The sequence below is a fragment of the Martes martes genome (assembly GCF_963455335.1).
Source record: "Martes martes genome assembly, chromosome: 10".
NCBI lineage: Eukaryota > Metazoa > Chordata > Mammalia > Carnivora > Mustelidae > Martes > Martes martes.
In genome coordinates, this window is record NC_137898.1 from 103,071,918 (window position 1) to 103,084,097 (window position 12,180).

The following is a 12,180-nucleotide window of genomic DNA, read 5'->3' on the forward strand; positions in this document are numbered from 1 at the left end:
AGAGCTGGTGGCAGATCGAGTTTCAGGGCCTGGGGCGATCTGCACTGCGGACCCCGCCTGGCGTCTTGTGTGGAGCAGATGGAAGCCGAGTCTGAAGGCGCTGCTGGCAGCTGGTTCCCGGTTCCCAGTGCTCTGGCAGCCCAGAGCACTGCAGTGTCAGGCCCCAGCCGAGGGAGGGGATGAGGGACGGGGCCACCGGCAACATGAAAATAGAGGATTTGGCAGCTGGAAAAGTGGATGCGTGTACCCTTTCATCAGAGGCCCAGCTACCTTCCACTCATTTTAATTGACTGTCCCCGTGGTTGCTTGTGGTATTAGGTTGGGAGCATTGGTTACCGTTGTTTTCACCCTCTGTCCATATTTTATGTAGAACGGTGTGTTCAAATTGAGCTTGAATTTAATTTCATGAGCTATGTAGGACACTTAGGAAGTATGAGTTGATGATAATATCTGGCTTTCTGCATTTTGTCATATTTTACCATCTGTGCAACACATGGAAAGTGTGAGATTTCTGTTCCTTTGCATGAGGGATATTACGGAGGGCATACAAGATAAAAACTTGTCTCCTGGGTATCATCACTGCCACCCGAGGCCTTAACCTGGGACCTGTAGACATCGGGGGAATATCGATGGCATGATTTGGGGGTTCCTTGAACAGACTGAAGTTACACACAAATTTTTGTGTATAAGTTCTTGTTCGTGTTTCTCTGGAGAGTTTTCAAGGCATCTGAAACCAAATAATGATGAAGGATGACTGTATAAAGATTTCAAGATCCTGAAACTGAACTAGCTATATCTTCTAAGCAAGGCTTATTATACTGGTGTTCATTTCTTTTGTTTTTAAAGAAATTGCCTTGAAAATCCTGTTTTAAAGCAAGCCTGTGACTGAACGTCAACCTGCCTTGGTCATCTGATTGAGGACTGACGTAGTTACCTTTTATGCACTCCATGCGGTGTGGGAACCGAAAGAAAACAGAACGGCGCCATCTAGAGGCGTGAACGAAAATCTCACCACTTTCCCGTCAGGCCCAGGCCGCCTCCTCACCTGGGGTCTTTAGTTGTAGTAACTTTTTCTTTCTTTCTTTCTTTTGTTTAAAGTAGGCTTCATGCATCCAGCATGGAACCCAACATGGGGCTTGAACTCATGACCCTGAGATCAAGACCTGAGCTGGGGCCAAGAGTTGGATGCTCAACTGATGGAGTCTCCCAGGCGCCCACTTGTAGTAACTTTTTAAGTCTTGAACATTTTTTTCTTCTCAAGTAACTGCAGATCACAGAGGTGTGTGTCAAAGATATTTGCAATCTATACAAATGCTCCAGTTGTGGGGTGTAGCCTGGCTACGCTGGAAACACAATTTTAATAAAAGTATAATGTGGTAGATGGCACTTAACTTTTTCATAGGCATATAGGTCTTAGGATCTACACTGCGTTTGAATATACTTTCAATTCTAAAGCAAGAACAAACCGATGCCTGCTATAAAATCATTTTGATATGGGCACTTTCTTTTAAAGCAAGAATAAAATTAGAATTGAGATCATTGTCTTAATTACTCTATGTATTCCTTTTAGCATGGTGATGTAGAATGGTGTTTGCCACATGGTGCCGAAACTGTGGGGTTGCAGGTTGAATTCACTCTGGAAAAATAGATCAAACAGGATTTATATTTACGTGAAGACATATCAAGGGCGGTTCGGAGCCTCTCTCTCCAGCCCCAGCCCTGCCATTACTTTGCAATGTCAAGCACGTTCACTTGTTTCTTCTTTTATACAGGGGCTAATAATAGAAGCTAATTTAGGGTTGTTGAGAGGAGTAAATGAAATAAAGTTCTTAAGCACAGGGCCTTGGACATAAAAAGTCTTTTAAAATTAGCACTGATCAGTGACTGCTCTCATCACTGGCCAGTGTTATTTTCAGGACCAATGTCATGAAATGGAAACTGTTTTAAAACCTGTGTCTTACAGAGAATTTTGTAGCTTTTTAAAAAAGTCTCTTTTTTTTCATTGAAACGTAATTGACATACAACACTGTAGTAGTCGCAGGCGTACAACACAGTGATTCAGCATTTATATGCATTACGCCGCGATCACCACGAGAATCTAGCTACCGTCCCTCTGTGGCCATGCGGAGTTACGCTGTCCTTACTGTATTCTCAATGGTGTACCTTGCTTCGTCACTTCTTATTTCTTTTGTAAGAGGAAATGTGTGCCTTTTAGTCCCCTTCCCCAATTCACCCACCCCCTGGCCCTACTCCCCCCAAATGTATAGTTTTAAAAAGCATTTTCACAAACACAATCTGGTTTGATTAGAGTTTCAGTAAATACTGATTCGTATTCTCGGTAGCTGTGGATTGAGCTCCAGTTAGGTATCATCCCATGCCTGGTATCGGAGGTTTGGTACCAGAAACATCAGTAAGAAAGACACGGGCCTCCCGCTGCAGTGAGAGAGCCAGAGAGGAAGGCAGTAAATCAGATGGCTTCAGAAGAAGTTGTTCGTGTGGAGAAAATTCTTGTGGTGTGGATAGAGGGTGACTGGAGGCCCACTTGAGATCGATGAGGTGGCCGGAAAGAGCTTTCTGAGGAAGTGGCATTTGAGTCCTCTCCCGAGTGACAGGAGCCAGCCGTGTGAGGGTCCGAGGAAGCAGCGACTGGAAAGGCCGCCGGTGGGCGTGTGTGTGCCAAGCACGTGCACGGTCCAGAGAGGACACCTGAGCCGCCAGAGGGAGTGTGGCAGGAGGGGGCGGCCCAGCCGCAGAGATGGGGGCCTGGGGGCCGGGGACTTTGGACTTCGTTCTCTGGGATGTGGGAAGAGACTGGAGAGTTGTAGGCAAGGTAGTGCTAACTCAGATTTCTGTTTTAGAAATATGCCCTTTGCTTCTCTGAGGAGAACAAGTTATAAAGGAGCAAGGGCGGACATGGAAAGACCAGCTGGGAGACTTTGGCAGTAGTCCAAGCAAGAGATGATGGGGGCTTGGCCGAAGGTGTCAAATTATTGGCTAGGAGTTCAGATCCTGCCCAGAGCTCTGCACAGTCCAGAGGCAGCATGGCACGTGGTTAAGGGCAGCGGCCAAAGCATCCGACTGTCCGGTTTGAAATCTGACTTCATGAGATCTTAGACACAGTGCTTGACTCCTCTGTGCCTCTTTGTTACCATCTCTAAAGTGGCAGCGATGATGGGACCTTCCCGCTAGGATGGCTGTGAGGTGCAAAAGAGAGAAAACGCGTTGTCAAGTGCTCCCGAGAGTGTCTGCTAGTACTGCTCGCTCCTGTCATCGCCGCCACCTCCAGACACAAGTACCACTCCCTCACCATCCTCTACCCGCAGTGTACACCTGAGAAAACTTAGAGAGTGGTTCTGAAATGGAAACACGGGGTCCTTGCTCGTGAATCCGTTGTACGTTCTGTAGCATGGCGTGTAGTACGAGCCGTCCAGGAATGATACTGACCTGGATATCGGTAGCTCAGAGCCCAGTTGTATGCACCCGTGAAGGTCTCAGCGCACATTGAGAAAATGATAAATAAGGCTGGCAGCGAGTCCCAGTGTGTGGTAGGGAGCATCCAGAGCCTCTCAACCCCACACCGTCAGAAATTTAAATGCTGAGGTTTGAAGAGAGCTCTAGACACCAAGCCAGAAGCATTAGTAGACACATAGTAATACACACAGGAAGGTAGAACTGAATGTTTCGAGGACCTTGGAAGATACCAAATCTCTTTAGAGGACATTCAATTCTTTTTTTTTTTTTTTTTTTAAAGATTTGTTTATTCATTTTAGAGAGAGCACTCACGTGTGAGTGCACAGGCTGGAGGGGCAGAGAGAGGGAGAGAATCTCAAGCAGGCCCCGTGCTGAGTCTGGAGCCCGACGTGGGGCTCCCTCCCAGCACCCTGGAAACAGGACCTGAGCTGAAACCAAGATGTCAGATGCTTAACCGACTGCGCCACCCAGGTGTCCCTAGAGGACATTCAGTTCTTTATGTGTTAAACAGGGCCGGATAGTATATAAATACGTGAGACCCCGGGAGTATCCTTAAACTGTCCGGTCAGACTTGTAATGAAGGCATTAACCCAGCTTTTCTTCGCCACTTCCTGCCTTTGCCTGGCCCCTGGTGGAGTGAGCAGTGACAGCGGTAAGGAGCCGGAGAGAGAAAGGAGAAGCAGGGAGCTGGAGAGTCCGTCTGCTTGCCTGACCTCGAGCTCCTCGGCTGCCCCCGTGTCCCCGTCGCCGAGGCTGAAGGTGGCCCCTTTGTCTGTTGCAGAGTGCGAGCACCTGATCCGCCACATGCTGGTGTTAGACCCCAGCAAGCGCCTCTCCATGGAGCAGATCTGCAAGCACAAGTGGATGAAGCTGGGCGACGCCGATCCCAACTTTGACCGGGTGAGCTGAGTCCTGCGCGCCTCGGGGGGCCTCCGCCGGGAGCTCCTGCTCTCTTTTTCCCATGAGATTGTAGTCACGCCTGGACTGCAAAAGGGCGGGTGCTGGGAGCAAACTGCCCTGTGTCACCGAAGCAGGAGGGAATTTTAAAGCAGCTGGGCTGTTGGAGAGTAGTGATCGCAGTTGCTTGCCACTTGCCCCCAAATCATAGTCCCTCTTGGGCTTTTGAAACCGTAGAGCCCACATTCCTGCAGCTCCCCGACCCCAGGGACAGCTCCTCCCTCTTGTCCTCGTGTGTTCCGTTCAGTGGCTTCTGCAGCGCAGCTTTATTGAAACCATTTTGGCCATCCCGAAGGACCTCAGCGAAACAGGGATCTTGTCTGCCGGCAGCTGAGGACCTAGAACGTTCTTGCTTAGGCTTTGTCTGAGGCCAAAAATATCCCAAGCTCGGGGCACGGAACAGCTAGTTCCTTATAGGTGACCTGCCATCCCTGCGTGGTTAACTGGGGCTTTGATAGCTTGACTCTTTTTAATGTCACAGTTAATAGCTGAGTGCCAGCAGCTGAAGGAAGACAGACAGATAGACCCCCTGAATGAGGACGTCCTCTTGGCCATGGAGGACATGGGACTGGACAAAGAGCGGACGCTACAGGTATCTCTTAAGGCGTGGAGGACAAAGCGAGGGGTAGCCGTAGTCCCTCTGTCCTGCCTTTTCCACCTTCTTCTCCCTCCTGGGAACTTTCCCTTTTCTTCCTGTTCTTCTTCCTCTGCCCCTCTCTTGAGCCTCGATAAGAAGGGGCTTTGGTCTGCTGATGTACTACTGAGAGGGTTTTGGTTATTGACGTGACATTTCACCCGGGTTTCTCACTCTTTTCCCTTCTCCCTTGGTAGTCGTTAAGATCAGATGCCTACGATCACTATAGTGCGATCTACAGCCTGCTGTGTGATCGACATAAGAGACACAAAACCCTGCGTGTCGGAGCACCTCCTAGCATGCCCCGAGCCATGGCCTTTCAAGCACCAGTCAATGTTCAGGTGGGCAATCACTCCAGTGACCTGAATCAGGACAAGTAACACAGGGGAGGAGGGGACAGTTAGCCAGTGCTCGCTAACTCACTCCAAGAGAGTTTCCTCTTCTTCTTTACCTCCATCCTCTCCTGTCTGTCACGTCTTCCTTTGTCAGAGGCCAAGCAAAGGTCAGAACTTCTTTGACAGAGAGGATGGAAGGGTAGTCCAGTACTCAGGATGGACAACAAGAGTTGCATTTTGTTTTTTAATTAAAGAAACAGCCAATCATTGAGAGAGACTGTTTTCCCTAAAGAATGCTCCCTTGTTGTAGCTTCTAAGGGCAGAGGAACCAAAGACTCAGAGGTAGAAACATAGACTTTAGCAACAGAGAATCCTTTGAAAGAGCATCATTATTTCCACCTAGTGTGTAAGACAAGAGCATATGCGTATGTGCTGCTTTCTAGGCGGAGCAGGCCGGTACCACTATGAACATCAGCGTTCCCCAGGTGCAGCTGATCAACCCAGAGAACCAGATCGTGGAGGCAAGTAGTGACCTCGGATAGCTGTCAGCCGAAACCACTTTCTTCCCCATATCTTTGCTTCCTTTCCTGGCTTCCCATTTTAAATTCCTTTTTATTTCTAATTTGATCGTATTTCCTTCCACCTCAGCCGGATGGGACCGTGAACTTGGACAGCGATGAGGGTGAAGAGCCCTCCCCTGAAGCCCTGGTCCGCTATTTGTCCATGAGGAGGCACACGGTGGGCGTGGCTGACCCCCGGTGAGTATCTGACCGACAGCCCTGAGTACTTCCTCCGCAGAGAATTCCCACCCGACTTGGAGTCCCTACTGTGGCTCATTTTTCCAACTTCGTTCTGTCTCCTGGATGAGATCAAATCCAGTGGCCAAGATATGTGTTTCTAACCCAATTAATCACAATACTTGGGTGAAGGGCATGGTAGCATCTTGGCTCACAAAAATGGAGTTCTTCTGATCTAAGTCACATAAAAGGACCCCTTAAAATTCATCCGAGTTTAACAGCTTTTAGAGATATTGTTTACTACATGTTCTAAGGCACGACTCATTGAGGAAGGGAGGACAAATGGTACGGTGTAATTTATGTAAGTTAAAAATTAAATTAAGTGAGCAAGACTCCAAAAACATACCAAGTAAGTACCAGTTTCCCACAGCGTTTTCCCAAAACAGTCCTTCGGTATACTCTCCGATGCCCTCACACGGGAATGTACCAAAGGCCGGCTCTCTGTTTCTGTTCTGCATTTGAAGACTTTCAACATTAAAAATAGCCTTACCTCTTCTCTGGATATTTCCTTTACTGTGCTGGGAAGAGAAGGTTATGGCAGGAGTTCTCCTGAGAGTTCAATTAGGGGCGAAGCTAGTGTTCTTATAAATATAAACCTTTTTTCTCTGAGTGATTTCCAAAAAAGCCTCCCGAGGACGGCTGGTTGTTTGCTTTACGTTTCTCATCCTCGGCCTATGATCAAACAGGCAATAGGGGAACATTCTGGCTTCAAAGACCCTGTCAGCTGCACAGGGGCGGAGTCCTGTGTCACTCTGTTCGTGGAAAGATCTCTTATTTCAACGTGTGCTGTCAGCCTTACCGTTCGGGCCCAAGAGCCCTGCACGTCCACCACTTATCTGCCCCATCAGCTCCGACGGGAGTAATTGCATTCTTTCCCTGGTGAATCAGTTGCTACTTCGGGCAGCCATTGTTTTAGTGGATGGTCTGTGTCCTCCAGAAGCTCGCTGCTCACCTCCAGGCTTTGAAAACCCGAACTGGAATGGTGCCAGGATTTCCTCTTGGCTCAGAGCTCTTGGTTTTACATGACTGGTCAACGAAGAATAGCAATCCCCAGTCCCAACTGGGGAAATGGCAGAGAGCCACATTCCATGCTCCAGGCTTCTACTCGCTTTGGGGTCTTCGAGGTACAAATTCAGGAGGAGAGTGAGAAACTAAAACAGCCACCACCACCACCACAACAAAACTTGTGCTGAACTTAGCAGTTTCACCAGTTTGGGGATATAAGCATGTTGGAGTGAGACAATTAACCAAACTTCTCTGTCATCCTGTTTCCTATCAGCACGGAAGTTCTGGAAGATCTGCAGAAGCTCCTGCCTGGCTTCCCTGGAGTCAACCCGCAGGCTCCGTTCCTGCAGGTGGCCCCTAACATGAACTTCATGCACAACCTGTTGCCCATGCAACATTTGCAACCGACGGGGCAGCTTGAGTACAAGGTACCCAGATGTGGGACAGGGCGTGCCCCCAGAGAAACACATTTGAGCTTCCTTTGGGGGACTTTGAGGGACCTTGCCCAGGATTTAAGGGTATATCGTTCTAGAGAAGGACGATATCCCTTGCACAGCAGCTTGGGTGAGAGGGAAGACCAGTCTCTACATACTCAGAGGATCCCTTAGTTTCCATGGAGTAGCGGACTGCTCTTTTTCCCCACCTCCTTCCCCTCCTTATCACCCCCTCCTGCCCACTCTGCTTGCGACAGGAGCAATCCCTCTTACAGCCGCCCACCCTACAGCTGCTGAATGGAATGGGCCCCCTCGGCCGGAGGGCATCAGACGGAGGAGCCAACATCCAGCTACATGCCCAGCAGCTGCTGAAGCGCCCACGGGGACCCTCCCCACTTGTCACCATGACACCAGTGAGTAGCGGCAAAAGGCCCCACCTACTTTCTCAAAGGCTTTTGATAAAGAAGCTGTGGGCCTGGGGCTGGGAACCCAGGTCACCCACCTAGATGTCTGAATTTCCTCTTCCTCTAAGCTTATGGTGCTCAGTGTATTCCCATTTTCTTCAGGCTCGTAGAATTTTCCAGACTTAATTTTTGGCTAACTTCTTTACTTAACCAAACAGCTGCCACTGGAAGACCACGCCTGGAGAGGCTCATCCTCAGTGGGCCACTTCTGGGCTCCGCTGCTAGGTGCCACCACAGCCCTACAGCCCAGAGGTGGGGTCCCCGTGGCCTGATGGATTCAGCCCTCTCCCGGTAACGCCTCCCGGCCCCAGGGCAGTGGTGCCTAACCATTTGCTCTAGAATGAACTGCCCCAGTTCTCCATTGACAAGCACTGCTTTGCATTTTTGGTACAACCTCGATCACTCAGTTTTGGCTTTCATAAGCTCTAATCAGTCGGTGTCTCTCAGTCCCACCTTTATTTATATATATAATATATATAATGGTCACATTCAAAGGTTCTTTTCCTCTGCTAGGTTCTGTTTATTTCCAGTTCTTTTCCTGTCATAGGTAAACCTTCGTGCGTTCGTTCATTCTCACGGGCCCATACGAATGGGCGCTAATCATATCCACAGCCCTCCCTGGGTGTTTCTAGAGCAGCGCTTTTCAACCTACCTCGTGGAGGACCTTTCTCCCCTTCAATCCCTTATGGGATTAATACCTTTGTAAAATACAACAAAAATGAATTGTTAGAGAAAAATTTTAAAACCTACAAAATATAAGGCTAAATTTTCAGCAGACAAAATCACCCCATTAAATTGCTCTAGAAGTTTCTAAAAGCTTCCTCTTTATTCTGTACTAACCCTGTCACGGATTGGTAACAAAACAGTGTGTGGACTGATACGGGCCCACCACGGGCCACCCTTTCAGTAACAAGCCTGTTGGGAAAAGGAAAAGATCGTGTTCATAGTTCTTGGCTTATCCTATTGAGAAGACAGGATCAGCATATGTTCAGCGTTGGAATAACAGTGAAGGACCGTGTGTGAGTAAGTGCCCGAGTGAGTCTCGTGGACCAGGAGGTGGCAGCGGCATTCAGGGACCCGCCAGATCAGTGCAGGTTATGAAGGACCAGGAACAGCTTTGTGGGAGATGGACCGACTTCCTCTGTCCACTGTAACTGCTTGCACCAAGGTCACTAACAAGCTTCTGTTCGCAAATCCGGTGGACGTTTTTTATCTTTCGGGCCTTCTAACTATATCAGTCTCTGTCGGCCGTCCTTCCTCTTGGAAATACTGTCTTCCTTTGGCTTCTGTGGCACCACATTCCCATTTTCTTCCTGCCTCTCCTTTTCAGGTTCTCTTTCTGCTTCTTCTTTGAAGTTGGTGAAACCCCAGTTTTATCTTAGGTCCTGTTTCCATCTCATTTTGCATGCGCTGTCTGGCTGATCTTATTTGCTCCCATAATTTCTGTTAACCAAGTGATCTCCAGCCCAGAACGCTCTTTTCTTCCGAGTTCTCCACTTCGTATAGATGACCAACGACCGCGTGGATTTAGTTGGTTATCCCGCTAGTACTCGACATGTCCTCAAATTTGAACTTGACATATCCTCAAATGACTGCACGAAACCTGTTTCTCCCCCTGGGTGGCAGAGACAGGCACTGTTATTCTCCCGGTCACACAAGCTAGGAATGTGGAATTTCTCTTTAACTCTTCCCTTCCCCTCATCCCCATATCAAGTCAGTTACCCAGCACCTTCCGTCTGTCCCCCTCCATTGCTCCTTCCTTTCGTCACTGTCATCCTTTGCTGAGACTAACACAGGGGCCTCCTCGCTAGCCTCCTTTCCTCCAGCCTTTTCTCCTCATCCCCACCACCAGCCCTTTCTACACTGCGACTCAATCAAGCTGGCTTACTAGAGCATAGACCTTGTAACATCACATCCCTGCTGAAAATCCTTTAGCGAATCACCACCGCTCTTCCTCAAAATATACTTATTAATGTGGCACTCAAGGCCATCTGTGACTGGCCGCCCTCCCTCTCCTACCTCACCTGTCGCCCCTTCCTGCCTGACCCCTTCCAGTCTCGTGGAACTGTAGTAAGGGATCCGGACAGCCTGGCATTTAAACAACCATATTATTCCCAAAGTTTTCATTCTGTTTTATAATGATCTTCCAGTATTTTAAAAAGCTCTTTCATAATAATCAAAGTAGGACTTGTTTTGCTCTAGTGCCTGAGGTGTAGTGACTATGTGGGCCCCTAGGCTGAGAGGGGCTGTTGAAGGGCGCACAGCGCATGGAAGTTCTCACGTAGATGAGGAGAGCCACAGTGATGCATGCACGTACGTGTTGTGGCGGGGCGTAGCTCTTTTAAAGCACTGAATTGCAACTACACAATTCTATATTGTATACCAAAGTGTACTTTTAAAAAACCATGATGCTTTTTTGGCACGAAAGGCATCGAAATGCTGGTGATAACACTAATACGAAACAACAGGCCAGTTCCTAGACGTTCAGGTAAACGAGCTCCTACTATATTTTCAGGCCCTCAGATACCTGCAGGCCTTCTCTTTTCTCTCAGCCTAGAAACCCCAAAGGCTCGTGAGCCTTTTCCCCTCTGCATGGCCAGCTCCTGCCTACCCTTCAGGTTTTGGTGAAGTGTCACATCCTCCAAGATGCTTTCTTCAATGCCCAAGGGCCACAGTAGAGGACCGGGTCATGCTGTTCTGTGATTGTCTGCTTCCTTGTCTCCGTCCTCCACGGGACTGTAAAATGAGGGCGAAAACTGTATTTGTTAATTCACATTTCATCCCGGAACATGGTAGGCATTCAGCTGTTTGTTGGATGAGTGAACGGAGATGAATCGGAGGAAGAAATGCAAATTAAAATCACCTGAGCGAGGTAAAAATGGAAAGCTAGAGAGGCACATGAAAGTTCCACATAAACCGGGGGCCCTAGAAGAGTTTTGTAAATAAAACAAACAGAAAGGCCTGTCCCCAGCCGGGTTTCCAGAACAAGCATATTCCAGAAGAAGCGCCACCTTGAGCTTTTCCTTCCTGTCTCCCTGCAGGCAGTGCCAGCAGTTACCCCTGTGGACGAGGAGAGCTCGGACGGGGAGCCAGATCAGGAAGCCGTGCAGAGGTAATGTGACATCTGGCAGTGCTTGCAGAACGCCCTTGGGCAGGCTCCCCCTGCAACCAGCGAAAGGTCACCTCTGCCCAAGGAGGTGGTACAGTGCAGCTTCAACATTTGTGTGGTCTCTTTGCTCAAGCCAGATGGCATGTTCCTCCCCACATGGAAGTAACAGAAGACTACCCAGAAAATGTCATTTCTGTAAGCGCCATTGGAAGTCCCCTAAGTGACAGCAATAACCATAAGAACTTTTTCTCTCCTCCCTCCTTATTTGCCCCCTGCCTTCATACTGCAACTCTGATAGTATTCACAAGGCACAAAGCCTGCTCCTACCTGCCAAGAACTGTTTACTGAAAAGGAATTGGAGATTTGGGATGACAGTGATCCTAGCTAGTCTGGCCATGGACCTCTGGCATGGACTCTTCCTTCCCAGGAGAATGAATACCTCTTGTACTGTTTGCTGCATGCTTCTTCCGTCCCCCGTGCCAACAAAGAGATAATGAAAAAAGGAATATGGGATTCGGGCCAGGGACAAACGCAAATACCCATTGTTTGCAGAACCTTGGTGAGAGATGCCTAATTCACAGAAAACGGCAGTGACCGTCAGGCACGCTGTACTGTTCGTTCTCCTTCAGCCCCGCTAGCCGTGGTCCACAGCTCCGTGCATGCCCCCCTGTGGGAGTCGTCTTTCTTATTTTCCGGGGAGGGGGGTTTGACCAGAATCCAGCATGTATTTTCCCAGAAATACAGGTGTTCTTCAAAATTATATGTTTTTCCCTTGAGGGAAGTTGAAATAAAATGGTTTTCATGGGCTCTTGGGGGAACTTTGGGTGTCTTTATCAAATGGGTATTAAACCACTCATGGCTCACTCTTTGGCAAGTTTACGTACCACTGATTGCCCTATAGTCTGTTAACTGCTTTTAGCTTAAATATTTTGGCAAAGTAGTTAAGAACAAAGCAAGACCACTTTTTCGGAACC

General features: G+C 48.6%; 1 protein-coding gene across 10 annotated transcripts in view; it reads left to right on the forward strand.

The window, feature by feature from the left end:
• The window catches only part of SIK3 (SIK family kinase 3), a gene marked incomplete at its 5' end in the record, with an annotated part of 246,167 nt that overhangs the window by 210,988 nt on the left and 22,999 nt on the right, over window positions 1-12,180 (forward strand). For 5 of the 10 annotated variants that reach the window (XM_080817464.1, XM_080817469.1, XM_080817468.1 and 2 more), the window contains 8 exons: window positions 4,253-4,371; window positions 4,910-5,020; window positions 5,260-5,403; window positions 5,841-5,918; window positions 6,046-6,155; window positions 7,474-7,627; window positions 7,891-8,046; window positions 11,139-11,209. In XM_080817464.1, coding sequence (XP_080673590.1) covers window positions 4,253-4,371; window positions 4,910-5,020; window positions 5,260-5,403; window positions 5,841-5,918; window positions 6,046-6,155; window positions 7,474-7,627; window positions 7,891-8,046; window positions 11,139-11,209 — 943 coding nt within the window. The remainder of the gene's footprint in view (window positions 1-4,252; window positions 4,372-4,909; window positions 5,021-5,259; window positions 5,404-5,840; window positions 5,919-6,045; window positions 6,156-7,473; window positions 7,628-7,890; window positions 8,047-11,138; window positions 11,210-12,180) is intronic. The other 5 variants (XM_080817467.1, XM_080817470.1, XM_080817465.1 and 2 more) reach the window with 2 other exon arrangements.